Here is a 20,294-nt window from a genome sequence, read left to right on the forward strand (position 1 = left end):
AGATAGCATCAGTAGATTTAACTGTTCAGCTGCGGCATATAATCGTTTGCGAGCGGTTCAGAGGCATCAAAGATAGCATCGGTAGACTTGACTGTTCAGCTGATACTCATGGTCTCCACCGACACTACCACTTCGTTGCTTTTTTATAGCGTCGCTTCAGACGACAGGCGAGCCCGACATCGCGCCGTTGCCCGTGTTCCTCTTCTGCGGACGATTTCGTTTTTTTTTCTTTGTTTCTTTTTTGCCACGTGCGGACCCCGCGTGTACAGCAAAGTAGCAAAGTTTCATTCTGGAACATTAGCCAATTTATTAGGTCATTCTAGTATGCCGCTGTGTTTTAGCCTTAAACTTTGTGCAAGGTCATTAATATTGCAAGACCGTTTTATCGTAATTATGAGTATTCGTTTGCCTTGAAGGGTACTGCCACAGGCATATGAAGTGGTAAATGAAGCTTCTCACGCTGGTTCTAGTGGCGGTATATTTAGACTCAGTGACAAGCTTTTACCAGTATTTGGGGAGGGTACTGTTATATGTTTAGTATATAGCCTTTCTCATAAAGAACAAAGCCTCACAACGATTCCATTTATATTACCATAGCTGCAGTGTAGCAAAAGTTAAAGGTTGTCTCAAAATGCAAATATGTTTTTCTCAGTGCTGTTTCTGGACACTGCACACAGCCTAACTGTGCTTTTTCTCTACATTGTCACCGAGTGACAATGACAAATTTAGCATCACTGCAGTCATATTGAAAAGATCAGGGGGTGATCCAACACTTACATCACTCTATCAATTTTTGCAAATTGCCATTTAAATAATATTGCATATCAAAAAATTTTGCTGATTTTCTAATGGCATACACTACCTTGGCCATGGGTAATGGTGATAGCTTCAGTTTTAGTTGACATATTCAAAACCTAAAGACAGTTTTGGAAATGGGAAGAGCATGACATTTTTGGTGAGAAATATCACAGTGAGGCTACTGATTGTTCAAGTTATAATATGTGGTCAAACTTCAAATGCCGTTTTCTCAGTTTCATATTTTTGGTCGATCTCTACAGTCTTACGCAGGGTTTTGATAACTTCTTTTTAGTTCACGCAAATAACTTTGGTACCATTTTCTTCAGACAGAAATAAAGTACCCGATGACATTTTTAATTTTTTAGTTTAGGCAATGGATAGATGTCAATTTGAGATTAGCTTAATGAGTTCGTGTCAAATAATGCAGCCTTTTACTCTGAACATAATATGTGAGGATGACGTGCCTTTTTTGAGGAAAACGAAGGATGTCATCGGGTATAGGAAGACTTTGGCTATCAATCAATGCAATTAAAAGCAACGAAATGCAATGAGAAATTTCATTAAAGCTGCATAAGGAATTCACTAATTATGCTCTGGACTTTGTTAGATAACTTTTGATATAAGACAACTAGCTCAATTATGATTACATTTTTGAAATCAGGAGAGAAAACCACATCTGTGTGCAAAGTTTCGTGAGATTCTAGCATTAACTAAAAAAGTTAGTTTTAAGACCCTCGTCTCCCCTTAACGTGCACTGACATTGCACAGCACATGGACGCCTTGCTTTTAGCCTCCACCGAAAAGCTGCCGCCGAGGCCGGAATTCAATTCCGCATCCCTTGGGCGCAGTAGTCGAGCACCCTGACCACAGCACAACGGCAGCGGGCACAATCGTTTTGTGTGCATTACGCTAAAACAATGTTTTGGTTGGTGCAGTACCACTTATAGTGCAGATTTTCTTCGCAGCCCCTGCGACATTGTTACAAGCAGTCCACTTCAGCCTAATTTGTACCGCAGTTTTCAACACCACAGCCCACTGTTCCCACAGCCATTAGACAGGATGAGTGACAACATGCACATAAGCTGCAGAAAATGCACCTTCCATTTTTAATTTTAAAGAAAAAATAAAAGCTACTGTTTAAACTTTCTGGGACACTAGCATTCACCACAAGGAGAAAACTCACTGGTTTGACTCTAGCTTGGAGCGCATTGTGCTGACATCCATGGGCTTCTTGATAAACTTCCGGTAGGAGGGAAATTGCTTTGTGTTGACAGGAAGGAGGAATGGCCAGGCATCCTTGTGTTGCTCAAGTTCCTCCAAAATTTGCCTGCAGAAAAAGAACATCTCTTCGAACCACAGAAAATAATTCTGTTCACAAATACAGTCAAACCTCGCTATAATGAACACGAATATGGCGAATTATTGGATAAAAAGAACTAAAATCAAAGTTTGGTTGGTCTATGGTCTATTTCTATGAGAGTTCTTTCTATATAATGAAAGAAAATGTTAGAAATGTGAGGCTAGATCGGTTATAACGAAGCAGTTTTTTCATTAAAACGGCAAGAAATGCATAAAAGAGCCGGAAAAAAAACATACGCAATTTTTCAATCAATTGAATCGGCCACCGCAGAAGTGTGTTTAAATCGCCAGTGCGTTCGCGTGCCGCGTCATTTAGCAGCGGCAATAAAAACTACCACCAACGGCTTATTGCCTTATCGCCTTCGAGATCACAGCCCTGCGCGCAGTGATCTTGGAGGAGGTCATGAACGGCCAAGCCCGGACTCGGGCGCCGCCGCTGAAGTGCTTAAAAATCGCCCGGGCATTTGTTGTTGTGTGTTGTGTTGTGTGTTGTGTTTTATGGCGCATAAGTATCTAAGGCTATCATGCGCCAAACACATGATGAGATCTGCTGTCAATGCAGCAGATGGTAATATGGTAATTAAAACTCATAATTTGTTAAGAAGGTTGGCATCTTTTAAGAACATAAAAACGCATGATATATTAACAAGAGCATTTTCTCCTATGAGTAAGCTAGGGTGAAGAGGAATATATTCTGAATAAAATATTGGAAAATGCTTCTTTCTTAGTTCTTCTAGCTTTGTACAGGAATATAAAATGTGATTAATTGTGATAGTTTCTCCGCAAAGGTCGCATGTTGGTATTTCTTCTTTTCTAAGAATATAACCATGTGTAAGGTGTGTATGTCCAATACGGAGGCGACATAAAATGACTTCAGTGAATCGTTCTTGGTGTGTGCATGACTTCCATTCAGATATGACAGGTTTTACTAGGTGTAGCTTATTATTTTCTTCATTATTCCATTTAGACTGCCATCTATCTCTTAGCTTAGACTGCATTAACTTGACTGCTTCTTTGTAGGGAACGTGCACTTTCTTCGTTTCTATATGTCGAGCTTGTGCAGCGCATATATCAGCGCTTTCATTTCCATCAATTCCTATGTGACTCGGAACCCAACAAAGCTTTACAGTATGTCCCTGGGTTGTGGCTGTTTTTATGCTGTGTATGATGTCACCAATAAGCGGTTTGCCTGCATTTTTATGATTGTATGCTGTTAGTATGCTCAAAGAATCAGTGTAAATGACACTATTCTCTATGTTTTCAATTTTAATTTTTTCTAGGGCCATGAGGACTGCATAACACTCGGCAGTGAAAATGGATGCACACTGTGGTAGCCGTACTGTTCTATTCCAATTGTTTTGGACCACTGCGCTTCCGACGTATTGTGCAGATTTTGAACCATCTGTATAGAATGCCACATATTCTCTGTACTTTTCACTTAGGGCTAAAAATTCCTGCAATATGTGTTTATGTGGTGTTTGGTTTTTCTGGAATTGGTTTAATGTGAAGTCACACACAGACGGCAGGCAGTACCATGGTGGAAGTGGATCAGGTTTTCGGGTAATATTAGGTAATGAGTCTATTAAGTCTAAAACTTGACATTTCTCTTCAAAGCGGAGCAGAAGTGGTTTTATTTTTTGAGGTTTGTTTATGAACAGTGTTCGAGACTGGCACTTTGTAACTATTGGGTAACAGATATGGTTTGGCAGTGAACGGATCTTTAAAATGTATGAGCATGTGAGCATGTTTCTTCGGCTTGTAAGAGATGGTTCATTGGTTTCTACATATAAGCTGTTTATGGGGGATGTCCTGTATGCACCAGTTGAAATACGCAAGCCTGAATTGTGTACAGAGTCCAGTCGTTTTAAATATGATGGCCTTGCAGATCCATATATTATGCAGCCATAATCTAAACATGAGCGAACCACAGAGCGGTAAATTTTTAAAAGACATGTTCTGTCAGATCCCCAGTGTTTATGTGAAAGGACTTTCAATATATTGAGAGATTTCGAAGCTTTCTTTTTTAGGTTGTTTATGTGGGGAAGGAATGAAAGCTTTCTGTCAAAAGTTAGCCCTAGAAATTTATGTTCGTGCTTTACAGGTAGCTTAACAGGTGGATGGTGGGATCAATGAGCAGTCCACTTCTGAGAGAGAACAAAACAACTACCGACTTTTGAGTAGAAAACCTGAAGCCATTCCTATCTGCCCACGTTGCCAGTCTATTTACTGTGAGCTGTATTTGCCTCTCACATGTTGACACATTGGAGGATGTACATGCAATCTGAAGGTCGTCTACGTAGACAGAGTACATAACGGATTTTGGGATTATTTTTGCTATACTGTTAATTTTTACTATAAACAGAGTAGTACTTAAAATACATCCTTGAGGCACACCATTTTCTTGTATGAAGGTTTTAGAAAAGGTAGAACCGAGACGTACTTTAAATGAGCGTTGAGAGAGAAAGTCGCTTATACATTTTAGCATCCTGCCGCGAATGCCAAGCTCTCCCAAATCACGCAGGATCCCAAACCTCCACGTGGTGTCATAGGCTTTTTCGAGGTCAAAAAATACGGCAAGGCAATGCTGTTTATGGATAAAGGCTTCTCGGATAGTATTTTCCAGTCGGACAAGGTGATCAATAGTTGAACATGTTTTTTTGTAGCCGCACTGATGGGTATCAAGAAGTTTCCGGGATTCAAGAACAAACATGAGCCTTGTATTTACAATGCTTTCAAAAGCTTTTGCAAGGCAAATCGTCAGGGCTATTGGCCTAAACTGCCTGGGGAGTCCGGGGGCTTCCCAGGCTTTAAGAGAGGTACTATAACGGCTGTCTTCCAGGCTTCTGGTATTGTTCCAGATATCCATATTTTATTAAAAAATTTCAATAATGCATCTACTGATAATGGAGTTAAATGAGCAAGCATTTCATAATGTATTTCATCTGGTCCTGGTGCAGTTTGTTTGCCGGCATTTAATAATCTAGTTATTTCTTCAAGTGTAATTAAACAGTTAAACGGTTCATTTGTGCCTCCAGCTATTGGGAGTCTGTTTTTCAGCTGCTGTTTTATACTTTATAAAGGAATGTGTATAGTGTGCCGAACTAGAGATTGTAGCGAAATGTTCCCCCAATATGTTTGCTTGTTCTTCTACACTCGTTTGTGTACCAGGAGTTGTTAAAAGTGGAATCGTGAAAGGATAGTATTTGCCGTCTAGTTTATTAACCTGCTCCCACATTTTTTTAGATGTGGTTGAGCTATTTATTGATGACACATAATTTTGCCATGAGGCTTTTTCAGCTTCGCGGCGAATGCACCGTGCTTTAGCCCTGGCCTTTTTAAAAGTTATAAGGTGCTCATGTGTAGGATATCTCCGGAATATTCCCCAAGCTTTATTCTGTTTTCTTTTTGCCTCTTTGCACTCTTGTGTATACCACACTTTATGGTTTTGCTGTACAGTTCCCGAGGACTGTGGAATAGCTAGGTGTGCTGCAGCAATAATACAAGCTGTAATCTCTTCATTCAGCTCATCTATGCTGAGATTTTCTGAAAATACTTTTATGAGGTCAGCTTTGGACTGGAAAAGTGTCCAATCTGCCAGGTGAAGTTTCCATCGCCGTGGTTTGGTTAGAGTGATGGATGGTGAGGATGTTAGACTTATTATGACAGGTGAATGATCACTTCCATATGGGTTGTCGAGAACGTCCCATTTAAAATCGGTGAAAATTGATGGTGAACAAAATGATAGATCTAAGCAGCTCATTTTTCCTGAGCTTGGGGAGCAATATGTTTGTTTACCTGTATTCAGGAGGCAGACGTTGTTGCACAGCAAAAAATCTTCTAAAATACGTCCTCTACTGTCTGTCTGCTCACTCCCCCAAAAGGAGGAGTGTGCATTAAAATCTCCAACTAAAATATATGGTTCAGGTAACTGTTGTAAAAGTTCCTCTAAATCGTGAAGGGTAACAATGACATGAGGTTGAAGGTAGACAGAACATACTGTGATTGTTTTATAATGAACAACAGTAACTGCAACAGCTTCTAAATTAGTTTTGAGATGGACTTCTCGCGTTGCAATACTGCTCTGCACAACAATAGCAACGCCTCCGGAGAGGCGACCTGCTTGTTCTCTGTCACATCGAAACACTTTGTGCTTTTTTAAAAAATTTTTTTGTTGAGGTCCCAGATTGGTCTCTTGTAGGCATAGGACCACAGGGGACAGTGAATTTAAAAGGTCTGTTATATCATTGTAGTTTCTTAAAAGTCCTCTACAGTTCTAATGGACTAAGAACGCCATTTTATATGAGGAAGGTAGAGAGGCTAAGTTTTTTCTGGCCCGGTGATTCGGGCCTTTTCTTTTCTGGTTCGCTCCAAGGAGCTCCGTCGCCTGTCAGATGTTGAAGGCCCCGGACGGTCGTCGTTTGTTGTGTCCATTGCGTCCTCGGACGTGCTGGACGATTGTGCAGACTGCACAGACACATTTGTGGTAGATCTCGCCGTTACTGGAGAGACCTTGGGGCCAGCTGACCTAGAGGCCCGCGCAGCCTGCTTTGGGGGTGGTGGAGCAGCCCCAGCTACTTCCACCGGGGACGTAGAGGTCCCTGCCTTAGGTGCACCGTGTGTCACCTGGGCAGGTTCCAAGGACTGCTGTGACAACAGAATAAGTTGGGGTGTGAGTGGACGTGAGTTTCTTACGTGCTTCCCTGTAAGTGAGGTTTTCTTTGACTTTTAGTGTGATGATATCTTTCTCTTGTTTCCATGTTGGACAGGTTCGTGAGTAAGCAGCGTGGCTGCCCTCACAGTTGATGCAAAGGTGCGTTTCGGATTCACAGTTCTCAGCGGGATGCTCGTGGGAGGCACACTTCGCACATGTAAGTTAGCCTCGGCAAGTCTGTGAGCCGTGGCCATACCTTTGGCATTTGAAACAGCGGCGCGGGTTAGGTATGTATAGTTTCAGTTTTATCTTCTTGTACCCTACCTCCACAGCCTCGGGCAGTGTGCTCGATTCGAAGGTAAGGACTAAGTGCCTAGTCGGTATCTCTTTGTTATCCCGTCTGATTTTAATTCTGAACACATTGATGACATTTTGTTCTCTTAGTCCTTCAAGGAGTTCTTCTTCACTTAGGTACTTTAGGTCGTCATCTGAAATGACTCCCCTCACCATGTTTAGAGAGCGGTGTTTGGTGACATTAACTGGGCATTCCACAAAGCTGGTTACTGTTGGGAGTTTTTCATTCTGATGATGGTACATAATTTCCAAGAGAAGGTCGCCATTTGGAAGTTTTTTGACATTGTATCCTTGGCCTATTGCTTCAGTCAATGTCTTGGTCACGACAAAAGGAGATATTTGTCTAGCTGTTTTTTGAGGGTCTTCACTGTGCACCACGTGGAAGCGTGGGAATCTGTTTGCATTCTTTAGAAAGAAGTTTGCAGTTTCATCGGTCCGTCCCCTTTTTCGGGAACGATCATTGGAGAGCAAAGAAGAAGCCATACAGTAAGTTTTTGTTCAGCCGGGGTGGCGGCCACCCACCATGGAGCCCAACGAGGGGACGGGACAGGAACTCGCAAAGCAGTCCTGCCCACGCCAGCCATACACCCCAACTATAACCAAATATGGCATAACGCAGGGTGGTTAGCCACACAAGGTTAACCCTCGCCGCCTGGAAGTAGGAAGAAACGAAGAAGGTAAAAGAAGACAGGACAGTTGTAAGAGAGGGGATAGGAAAGTGAAAGATGGAGGGGAGGACAGGAAAAGGCGACTGCAGATTTCCCCCGGGTGGGTCAGCCCGGAGGTGCCATCTGTGGGAAGCGTGGGCCAAAGTGGTGTGTTGCCTCCGCCGAGGGGCCTTAAAGGTCCAAACACTCGGCATCGGCTCAACCACCAGGATCCCCTTTTCCCCAGACACGGCGATGCCACGCACGGCTAAGCGTGGGTGCTCGGGGTCCGTGGTGTCGCACAGTACACGCAAACATCTGCTTTAACAGATGCCCCCTGCGGGGCCGGGCATTTGCATGCCGCGTCATCTAACGACGACGACAAAGGCTAACACTGATGACCAATGGCCTCAGAGATCACATGTACACGCACGGTGATCTCGGAGGTCACGAACAACCATGGCCGGGCTCTAGCGTTGCCGCCACCGCTGCGCCAGTCCGGCCATGCAACAGCTGACAGGCATGTGACTGGCATGCCATCACCATTGCCTCGTCATGGCGTCAGTCCCTGCTGTGCCTCTGCAACTGCGACCGACCCGTGTGCGCGCGTGCTACACTCCCTGAGTCCTTTGGCTCCATTGCACAAATTGTGCGCGGTGGCAACATCCCTTCTTAGTATTCATTTTTCCTTTCCACTACAGACCGAAAAGAGAGATTTCACGCTTTTTACCTAGTCTTTAATGAAAAAATTTATGCGTTTTCGTACCTTTGTGTTGTTCATATTAGTGCACATTTTGTTTCATTTTATTAGCAAGCTTATCAATACGAATTCGGGCGTGGACTTTTATAACGAATATCGGATATAATGAACTATTTTCGCGCCCCCGTACTACTTCGTTATAACAAGGTTCGACTGTACGCTAGATGCTAAAAAAGACAACGCAACTCAGCAGAATCTAGAAAGAGCACGAAGTTGGAACAGCAACAAGGGCACAGACACTGGCCAAATTAAAACAAATCTGGCTTGCAAACTGGATGAAAATTATCCTTAACCTACTGGATGAAAAGTCAACACACAACTGCTATAGTTACTAACAAATAGTCTAAGCGAAATATAAGCCAAGCCATCACAATAGGTCAATTAGCCAAATGAGATGTCGACATAGTAATGAAATCCCTTAAAATCAAGACATGTAAGCATCGCACTCTGACATAGAAGCCTTTTCTGCCATTGTCAGTGTAATTTGCTTTCCACATTGATATCAAAAATAGATAGATTTGGAAGGTTTGCAACACTGCTTCTGACGGCTTCAGGACTAGAAAGGGCACACATGTGCGCTCCTGGAACACTGCAACCTAATAAGTAACGGTATGTGAATATAAAATTTTTTGAATATGAATCTAAAATGATACTATTTTCAAATACAAAATGTCTAATCAGTGAAAAATAAAAATAGAAAATTAAAAATTGCAAACATTTTTCTTTCTTTCTTTATATTTACAATTCACATTACATTTGCAAGTAATATTAAATTAAAATTTCACATCAGTGTATACCGTCCTCAAAAATATAGTATAAATGTTATACACGGTTCCATATACCAGTTTTCTATACAGGAATGACCGGCACGAAACTGGGCACAGCTGTCATATCGCTGCTGAATACAAGAATCTTGTTATAGAGCCTTCAAGAAACCAGACAAAAATGTCCAAATTAACTGAAAGCTCGAATTATCGAATGACCCTAAAAAAGAACTGCCAAAACTTGCATGCATCACAGTGCTGTTGTCTGATGAACAGCTGCATGATGGTTACCTGCATTTGAGAAGACGCCATAAGTGGGAACAAAGTCTTTCATGGTTTCATAATGTTCTTCGTTTTGTGCACACTGTCGGGAAGGCCCTTCTTCACAAGACGGCCCCGTAACATTTTGAGGATGCTTCTTATGCACAGTTAAACCGCCGCTAAGCAAGCGATGAGTCAAGCTGTCTGACAACAAGAGAGCGCATACGCGGCGGCTTCAGCTGCAGTAGCCAAGCACACGCACCAGCTGCGGTAGAACCCCCACGGTGAGTGTCCTCTTACTCACTGAAGGTCAAACGTGAGCTGTGGCTGGGCTTGGCCCGAGGTGGCGCAGTGAAGCGCTTCAATAATGTGGAGTACGCACCTGCAAGCGGCCATGTCCTTGAGCACCTGTGCCTTGTTCTTCTCGCGGCGCTCACCGCCCTTGGACGCCTTGGTGGCCTGGGCGGAAGACGTGGTGGACAAGGAGCCCGTTGCTGGTGGGCATGGCTCAGCAGCAGCAGCAGCAGCAGCAGCAGCAGCAGTAGCAGTAGCAGACTTCTTGCTAGGGCTACTTGACTCCTTGGCTGGCTCTTTGTCATGGTGCCCTTTAGAGGGACGGCCTTTTTTGCGGCCCTGCACACAGACCACACAAAGAGCATTAGGTGACTGGGAAAGGTTCATTGTCTTCGGACTGGTTCCATATCTCCTAGTAAAGTGTTTCATGCAGTTACCAAGTGGGAAGAACAAGCAATGTGCTGATTTGCACACTTCAAGAATGCAGGAAGTGTAATCTTTGTTCTTCCTTCGGCTCGTGTTTGATAAAAAATTCCGAAGTTCGATACAGGTAGTCATCCATGATACATATACCTATGCTGAATATGCCAAGGTTTGACTAATGTCTTAGAATGCAATAAGTTTATTGACCAGCTTATTCTGCACAGCAGTCTTCATTTATTTTGTGGGATTTTGACACCTACTGCTATATTACACCAGATAGAATTAAGTACAGAAAAGATAGTGAACTCATAAGATGCCAATCACGTCAAGCATGACAGTGATGTCTCACAGCACAAACTTGGCAGAATGTCAGCGCCCTTGACAGGAGTGCCAGCGGAGCCTTGCTCAGCTCGTGCCACTGTGCAAGGCTGCTGGTTTTCTATGTTCGCTCTACCACGCTGCAACTGGGGCATGCACCGTCCACTGCCACAAATTCATTGGAACACATGATAGCAACAAATACCTTTGAAGTGAATGATGCTAAAAGCCGGCATCATGATCGCAGCCCACCGTGTGCTTTTGTTGATGGTTGATGGATGAAAGGATGAGGTTGGAGGTGGGTAAGCCCAGCACGCTCTCGCAGTGGAATTTTTTGTATGTGTCAGATTTTGTTTGCGGTGTTCGGTTAATTCGAACATTTTTGTCGGTTCCAATGACTTCAAACTAACAAGGTTTTACTGTATATATATTCTGACAAGGTTACTGGTGATCCTGAACTAGTAGCACCAACACAACAGTTTTCAACAGCTGGAAATGCAAGTAGATTCATTATGGTTATGTTATATACTTGTTTTTGTCAAATTCTTGTGATATCAGCTCTTCATCTGACAAATCGACGTAGGCTCCTGGCACCTCGCCACATGAGGGGAGCGGCTCTTGAGATTTCTTCTTTTATGCTCTAAAGATAAAGTGTTGTAAATGTAGTCATCTGTTTTCGAGGAAATTAGGCTTCCCTTAGACATACATTGAAAAGTCCCAACATGGGATATTTAGACAACGCAAGCCCCAAAACTGCTGCAGACCTCAATCTGCTTCAGAACCTCCACCTCACTGGAAATGATTTCAAATAGAATTATAGATATTTGCCGACCTTCCTAACCCTCATAAATTAGCATTTGCTAGATTTCATTTTGGAGGAATTATGAGACTGTTATAGCCCACATTTGCCCAATAATAAAAAAATTTTTTTTTTGAAGGCAGCGGCGCCATCGCTGGCAGCAGCAGAGAACCAAATGCAGTTGTAGTTCTCATTTGCTCTCAACATCTAAGCAGGCAGCAGCAGATGTGTAAGTGCTGCAGAAAAAATTACGAGGGACTTTAGCGACTAAAGTAGTGAAAGGCAAGAGCCTGAGTGCCGCATTCTGCTACACAACTGGCACTAATTGCAATTAATTGATGTCATTATTTAGTAATTAAGCAGGTGATAATTATTACTAAACTATCACTCTATTAGTATTCTATTAATTCGTCATTAATTAGTGATTGATTATTGATTGACATGGCCATATAACCCACGCATTCATGCATACTGTGGTGGTGCTCTGTGATTGGCTGAGACCTCTATGACATCATCCCGCCTCGGCCAATCAGAGCCGTCGCAAAAGCGAGACACATTTTGTCCACGACAGCATGAGCCAATAAAGGCTTTCGCCTTAATATCTTCCAATACAATCTCACCCCTGAAGGACAGTCGTAATTATGACCAAAGATTCAATACAACCGTGGTAGGGCAATTGCACTGCATTTCTAGGTGCCTGCTCAGATTTAAACCTGCGTTTACTTTTAAGGTCCCAAAGCAACTCAAGCTACAAGGGACGCCATAGTGTAGGATGGGGGACCCCGAATAATTTCTACCACCGAGGATTTATCTTTTAAAGTGCACTGACATGGGTATTTTCTGTTCCACCTTCATCGAAACACAGGCAATGTCAAACCCGCATCTCAGGGCGTGGTAGTCTGTGAGGCTCATCAAATTTTAGTCACGCAACAGAGAGCCCAAGCTTCTGTCCTGGTGTGCAACTCAACACAGGCATGTGTGAAAACACTGCTTACCTTGGAGCAGCCAGAGCAGCACCATTTTCCTTTGGGAGGTCTGAAAGAAGAGAGAACAAGAGCTTGAAATTCATGAAGAGAAAGGCTTTAAAATGCGAGAAGTTCGTTTCCCATTTACAACTCATAAGTAAGAAAACATGGATGTTGTCAGTAGAGCAACCAGCGTCCAAGAGCACTACTACGATTCCACACTCTCACACCAGTGCTCCTTCACACTGTTAAAACAGTGCAGAAACTGAGCTCTTTGCTTGACACGTTTAACCGCGGCTCTATGTGGAAAAGCACACAGCATGGCTACTTACTGCAGTGAAGGGTATTTCAGGGTATCAGGGTATGGCGTTCCGACTGCAAGGGCATCGTCTATACTCAACCTCGAAAGTACCGACTGAAATAACCATTTACTTAGTGCGGTTCTCTGTAATACAACTCTGTTCAGTGCTCTCTTTGTCAGAGTTATAGTACTCTTCTTAGAGATCTTTGGTCCCGTCCACCGCACTTGGGAGTTCCTTCCTGTCAGCAATTCCTCATTTTTGTCGTCCTCGTAGTCCACCAAGTACGTGTGAGCATTTCAGTTGCCTCACATTGATTAGGTTGAGCTTCTGCATTCTCAGATTTGTCACGACGCGATGCGCAAGCCGCTGCCTGCAGTGCTCCTTAATGTTTTAGATAATGCAGAGATCAAGAAGTTAACGAAGACGGAGACCCGACGAAGACGTAGGGCCACACACAGCAGCTGAGAATTTTGTCCTCGTGGAAATATGAATTCCTGGCACAGGACTGTCGTACACTACCAGCAATTTTTTATACTCACTTGGAAAGGGGTGGATCCAAGCAGGTGAGGTGGAAGACCTTGGGACACGCATCGCAGCGCACCAGCTTGCCTTTCTTTCCACACAGGATACAGACTTTCTCGTCTTGGGTCTGCACCAAATTTTCAGAGGACAGAAAAAAACAGAGCATTTTGGAGGGTCTGCACACCAGACAAAAAACAGACATCTCAGAGAGGCTAGCTGGGTGCAATATACGAAGGGAAAAGGCTACCCACCTTGTTCAGGCACTCATAGCAGTACCAGTCACCAGCTGGAATGCGATCCATTTTGGGCTGCATTGACAAAAATATTCTGTATTTCTGTAGCATGAAACAAGTCACCAAACAACAATGCACAAAAGACGGCAATAAGCAACTGTGAAAGGCATCATATATATTGCAATAGTCAAATACTGCGTGCCAAACTGACCTTGAAACAGTAGGTGTGGTAGCCCTTATCACATCCATCACAGAGCAGAAGCATGCCTTCATTGTCTCCACTATGGCAGAATTGGCAGCTCTGAAAGGAAGAAAAGCAAAACACTTCATTCAAATGCCAAAAATCATCCGATTAAAAATGACAAAGTGCGAGTACTTTATATCAAGGGGGGACGCGGAAAATAAAATGGCTAATTTTGTCAAAAATTTTTATTTGTTCTGTTCACGTTTTTTTTTTTCTTTCGCAACACTTGGGTCTCAGCATCATGAAAAATATAGTGCACTGTGAATTCTGTGGATTTTAGATGAGACATCATGATATTTCTTAACATCCCCACAAAGAGGAGATCACAAGGTCAGAGCTTCTGCTGGTTGCAATGCCACATTTCTCTCTCTTCAAACCAAAAGCATACAAAGCAATAAACAAGACAAAAACCAGACAATAACCATCAGGTTGATTTTGAGGTTTGGTTCAACGAGAGACGACGTAGGGTTAAGCTTGAGAAATTTCTACCTTTAATATGCACTGACAACGCACAGCAGGCGGATGCCTTGCTTTTCGCCTCCACTGAAATGTGGCCGCTGTGTCCGGGATTCGATCCCACATCCTTGGGCACAGCAGTAAATCGCCCTAACCACCGAGCCTCCGCGGAAGGCTTCAGGTTGATTTTCTGAGCTTTCAGTTTCCATGCAGCTGCAGCAACTCATCCCTGTGGCCTTTAGCAACCAATTCCACGGGGAGTTTTTAAAAAAAGTGTGGAATGCAAGAAAATATTCTCGGAGATACAGGGCAGCACTCATACAATCAGAAAGTATGGTTAGAATGTGGGAGCTTCCCGCACAAATCAGGAGGGATTGTAGGTATGGACTACTATTTGCTTTGGAGCCTATATCGAATGCAGCCAAGTCCACTTATAGCAAACCTGGCGGCCATGCTGATTGTGTTCGTTATATCCGAAGTTCGTAGTAAGTGGACTCCTCATATTATACGGAGGAAAATACAAGATAAATCAAAGGCAGCGTTTATTTCTTAAAAAAGCCCGTTATCTCCGTATGCTTCCTCAAGCACACTCTGTCACGGCAATTTCTAACCAATCCAGGGTGGCTCTGCACTCCTCTCCAAGGGCCTTGCTGCCAACAAACTGTTTCGGGGATGCGATGTAGCTAACTGCTGTTCAAGCAGTCATGGCAACTAGCAGCAAGTCAGCACCTTCGACGTCTTTGCTTTCGGTTGCTGGCACTGCACGCACTACAGCTTCATCAGTGCATGGCTCTGATCTCAGCGTCATCGTCCTAACCCACAAAGTCGTTCCAAGCATCATCAGGTACCGCCAATTGCGTGTCGACACGTTACCACAGTTTCATTTGTGTGCAGATCGCAAGGCTGTTCGACGACCTCCTCGGTCATTCCTGGGCCGATAAACCCCGCCTTACGGAAGTGATTTGCGATGCTCCCCGCAGTTAGCTCAGTCCAAGAAGCCTTACGCATTCCCATAGCGTCAAACAATGTGATCCAAAGGGGGCGTCGGCCCCTGTATGGTTTCTAAATTGCAATTAGCATCCGCTAGATTGCGCACCGCCGATAAAAAACCTTAAGCGCGTGAATATGCCCATGATGCCCATGAATCTTGCAGGTGGCATTCGGTGGCAGTAAAGTGATGCGCCCAACGGTTGTCGAGCCCGACCTAGGTCTTCCTGTTTTCTTTCGTCATGTTCTGTCGAATTCAACCAACGACTCCGCGAATAATTCTCGCTTAATCCAAGCCTTTTTGTTACGTCTGTATCAGATTGGAGCATAAGTCCCAAAGCACAGTGGCTTCCGAGACTTCCTGATGACAAATGGAAATTTAATCCAAGCCTTTTTGTTACGTCTGTATCAGATTGGAGCATAAGTCCCAAAGCACAGTGGCTTCCGAGACTTCCTGATGACAAATGGCAACTGCCGGTCACTGCCACCCATGTTCGTGCACAACAGGACGGTATATAACACAAAGCTTACTGCGTTTTCCACCAGCAAACGCGTCTCCTTTACACAACCCCAGTGCAAGCTCAGGGATCTTGCCTTTGGCATTATCACACACAAACTAACATTCAGCACCACAAAACTGTCGGCCCCAGAACGAGTGACCCCACCCCCGAGGCATGGACACTTAAAGAACGTGCACACACTTACAGCTTTCATGACAGAGCGGTCCCAAGCTATGCATGCTTCGAGATGGGCCAAGCACATGGCCAGCTGGGAAGCCGTCTCACAGGCTGCTACTGCCTCCCGCCATCGCACCAGAGCTGGTGGCAACACTGGCTCTTCCTCCTCTTCTTCGCCAGGCCCAGCGGTCGCCACTTTGCCAGATGGATCATCCTCAGCCTTGGTGCTGCTGCTGCTGCTGCCACTACCATTGCCACCACCGCCACTGCTGCTGCTCGTCTGTGGGAGACTGCGCCCACTGCCCAAGACCCACTGCCTGTCACTCAAACATCATCTTGAACGCTATATTGAAATCCAATCCATTAGAACTCAATTATAAATCAACATTTACCTTTCTCAACAAATGACTTTCCAAAGTTAATGAAAAATCAAAGTTCACCTACATACGAGTACGTAAGAAATTTTGACCAAGCCACGGGTAGTATCATGGCACAGTAGCGCATGATTCCAGTATAGGGGTTAAACATGGTGCAAAAACCAGTCTGCTTAAAAGCAGAAATTTATGTTGGGATATGGGATATGCCTTGAAGTATTAATTTCACACATTTATCATTTAGTTTCGCGGCCAAATCGTACTCATGCCATGAAAGAAATAGCAAAGCCTTGTGGGCTGGCCAAACTACATGATTCCCACGCACCCAGAAGCATTTCCACATTTGTCGCATGCCTTCGTCGTCATATCTGCATTTGCTTCACCTAGGTGACATTAGGAGCTAACATTAGTGTGTATGGTTTGTGTCCTTGCAAGATCATTTCCTAACTGCCATCTTGGCAACAATACAGCGGGGCTTTATACTAGCAAATCATATACTACGCCAGGTCAGAAAACAAGGTTGCAGCATGGAGGATGTTTGAATCACATGAAAAGTGGTTTGGCTTGGTTTATGGGGTTTAACATCCCAAAGAAACTCGAGGTATGAGAGACACCATAGTGGAGGGCTCCAGAAGTTTCAACCATCCTCAAATTTCAAGCACACAGATGCTTTGCTTTTCACCTCCATCGAAAAGCAGCCGCAGCTGGTATTTGATGCCTTTTTTTTTTTTTGGAGGGGTATAGGGGGGGGGGGGGGGGGGGAGCAGCAGTAAACCACACCAAACACTGTACCACTGCGGCGGAGCTTATACAAAAAGTGAGTGAGGTGATAGAGAAAATGAATCAACAAGATCTCTGTGTCTGCTGCTGTGTGCCTTCCTTATGCAGACCGGTGTCATACAATAACCCTCGTTGAGGAGTCTGTTGCAGATTGGGTTTAAGACAAAAGAAACAAGAGCCTGAGTGTTTGTGATGGCGATGAGTGTAAGGCCCGACCTGTCACCGAGAGGACAGGTGTTCCATGCAGTTAGTTTAAAATGTCTGCTTCTGACAGCAGCGGCTCACAAAATGGCAATGACCGCAACTTTTTTGCAAGTGATTATACAGTAAAATCTTGGTGATACGAATCCGGTTGATACGAATTTCGGGATGATACGAATTTGTGAAATTCCCCGGCCAGAGTACAATGTGTACAATGTGCATTTTTCAGATAGTCCAAACACTCTCCCGCGCCACTATGGATGATACAAACACGCGAACTGTGACCGCAACCTTGAACACTACACATTGCCCGCACATCGTTGACTCCGTGATCGCCAGCCACGCTGTATGTACGCATACAGTATTCGGCAGCGCACGCTGCGGCGGGCGTGTACGGGCCGCACATCGTAAACTTCGCGACCGCTAGTTGCCCTGTATGCATCGCGAGCAGTCTGTGATGCCGTGCGGCTGGCACGTCGCCATCTCATCATGCTGTACGTGCCGCAAGAAGTCCGCGGAGGCACACGGCCCGCGCGTCGCCCACGTCGCGATTGCCTGTCGCGCTGTGTGTGCAGCGAGTGGCGAGCTGTGACTGCGCGACGGTAATGAACTTTCTCGGACATAAATAGATCTGCGCGACTGCCTTTCCCATGCTTCTGCATACTTATTTTCGTTCGTTTTGATGATACAAATGTTCAGATGATACGAATTTTTTCGCGACCCCGTGAGATTCGTATCACTGAGGTTCTACTGTAAATCACAGAAATAAAGAAATACCTGACCACTACACATGCCAAGCTCATTATCTCCTGTTCAATTCTGATGTCATAAGCTAATGTTTGTTCTCTAATCCATGCTGTTCCTCTCTGTATCAATGTGATTCAGCCCATAGCATTTGCAATTTCGAGCATTCCTGTTAGCCTTGAAATACGGCCTAAAAACACAAGCACTGGTGCAGCAAATCAACTCGGTGCTTTCCTCTGAGGAATGGGAGTAAGCAGCCATAGTTCCCTCACGCAGTTATCAAATAGACACTCACTACGCAGCACTTTTGCATTAAACCGACTTTAGGCCATTTTTCCTCAGAAAAAAAATGCAGGAAAGGAAAACACTAGCAAAGAAGCGCATGCAAAAATAACAATCCACATTACCGAAATAGATCAAAAGAAAAGAGGACCAGATTACATACCTACATCCAATACAAAACCAGTCTCAAAACACTCAAAATACCCCGCTCCTATTCCTTGGCCCTGACCAGCATGGCATCATTTCCCATCATTTTATGGCTGTTGAATTGCTGTGCCAAACTGGCTCATAACACTTTTGTATAAAACTCGGCGACCACAAGAGAAAAAGCAGCATTACTGCAGACAGACCAATAAAAACTAAAGGACTATAAACTAGGACACTAGACAAGCGCTCATATTTATCATCAGCCTAGTGATGCCTGCTGCACAGAATAGTTTCCCCCAATCTTCAATTAGCTCCACCCTGTGCCAGTTGCAGCAACCCTACCTCCGCGAATTTCTTTCTCATTTCCCAACAAATTCTCAGGCAATGCCAAAAGTGCACTCCTTAAAAGCACAGCTGGCAGCTAATCACAGCCCAAGATAATGCGTAAAACTTGGCTCCCGCACGATAGGTATGCCTTGGCTCTCAACAGAAACAGTTTATACGTATAACTTTTAACCTCAGAGTCCATCCACAGCCTAGGAGAAAGAAGTTTTACTAATGAATCTTACCTAGTGCCTAGTGGAGGGCGAAGGTATCGTCTCTCGATGCCCGCTTCGAGACCCAGCAACCGTTCCTTGGCCACTACAATGGGGTTCACATAGTTCTCCTCCAAAGCAGGGCTGCCTTGCTTTGCATTTTCCTCGGCACCACACTTCACAACATCATCATCCCCTGCTGCCCCGTCTTTCTGCACTGGCGACGATGACGTGCCTTGTGTCTCGTCTGCAGCGACGTCCACATCTGCATGATCTTGGTTCTCCTTCTCAGTGCTGTCAACGTCTGCCTTGTCGCAAGTCTTGTTCTTCCCCTCGCAAGGCGAAGGCACGCCCGATGCCTGGGAGGCACTAGAATCTTCCTCATCGTCATCGTCAGATGAAGCAAGCAGCTTCTTGTTCAAGAACACACAGGATGGACGGTACTGTACGGAGGAGTCATCTGATGCCTTTGGTGGAGGCCGCCAAGTCTGCAAAAAGAACGCATGAAAAATAAGTGCAAGCAGAATAAAGAATGATGCAAGAAACAAGTTCAATTTATGAAAGTGGCCAATAGGTGTCTAAATTAACTCTGGCTGCCACTAACTGAAGTGGCCACCTCATCATTAAAATGAAGGAAGAATGTCAAAAGAATCCACATAAAAGTAAGTGTGGCAAGTGAATTTCGGGGGTGTGGGAATAACACTTTTTCCAGATTAAATCAGACATAAATAGCGTAGGTATGCTACCCAATCGAGTATGAATAGCATCAAGGCTAACTGCCAGGCGATCATGCGCACCCCTCACTTCTAAGATAAGTGCAACGAATACACCATTATCGGTCCTTCACGAAGCGTTGGTGCTTCATCACCGATTGCAGATAATATGAACTTTTTTTCTTTTTCTGGTGTACCGTTGACCTCAACCTTTCGCTTCCTTTAAGCCATTAACGATGCATGAATCTACATACTGCACACTTCAAGCTGTAGTAGTTACAAGGGGACGCCACTAAGCCTACTCAGCATATCGGTGCAATCTTCTCAAAATGACACTGGGCCACAAGCATTCCAAGTCACCAGCCAGTCAAAAGTCGCCGTTCCAGTCACGTGCACTGGGAGACCAACCGCAGTGCATTTCATGCAATTTTGTTCTTTTGTTTCCCACTTCAGAGGAGCTCGGTCATGGTCCTCAAATAAACACGGGAAGAGCATGACTCTCGATGTTTCAGACAAGAACAAAATTATGTCCACGGAACATGTATTTCTCGAACTGCGGGCAATCAAAGTTCGGCAAGATCTGACCTAATTAAAAGGCCACACGCGCAGATACGCACCTTTGAAACGCCATAATGCACAAATTAGGTGGTACTGTTTAATGAAATTTCAGAGACAGCTGCATAAAAGTCTCACGACTGCAAAA

The 20,294-nt window shown here is 44.3% G+C and overlaps 1 protein-coding gene across 7 annotated transcripts in view; it reads right to left on the reverse strand.

Moving 5' to 3' along the window:
* LOC146185878 (bromodomain adjacent to zinc finger domain protein 2B-like) overlaps positions 1–20,294 on the reverse strand; it is a 122,199-nt gene that overhangs the window by 11,773 nt on the left and 90,132 nt on the right. For all 7 annotated transcript variants that reach the window (XM_084606815.1, XM_084606810.1, XM_084606814.1 and 4 more), the window contains 8 exons: positions 18,912–19,366; positions 15,843–16,113; positions 13,662–13,751; positions 13,469–13,525; positions 13,235–13,344; positions 12,424–12,463; positions 9,977–10,227; positions 1,982–2,125 (listed from right to left, as the gene is read on the reverse strand). In XM_084606815.1, the coding sequence (XP_084462941.1) occupies positions 1,982–2,125; positions 9,977–10,227; positions 12,424–12,463; positions 13,235–13,344; positions 13,469–13,525; positions 13,662–13,751; positions 15,843–16,113; positions 18,912–19,366 (1,418 nt within the window). The remainder of the gene's footprint in view (positions 1–1,981; positions 2,126–9,976; positions 10,228–12,423; positions 12,464–13,234; positions 13,345–13,468; positions 13,526–13,661; positions 13,752–15,842; positions 16,114–18,911; positions 19,367–20,294) is intronic.

This window comes from Amblyomma maculatum, chromosome 6 (genome assembly GCF_055883805.1).
Source record: "Amblyomma maculatum isolate TAMU_Amacu chromosome 6, ASM5588380v1, whole genome shotgun sequence".
Taxonomy (NCBI): Eukaryota; Metazoa; Arthropoda; class Arachnida; order Ixodida; family Ixodidae; genus Amblyomma; species Amblyomma maculatum.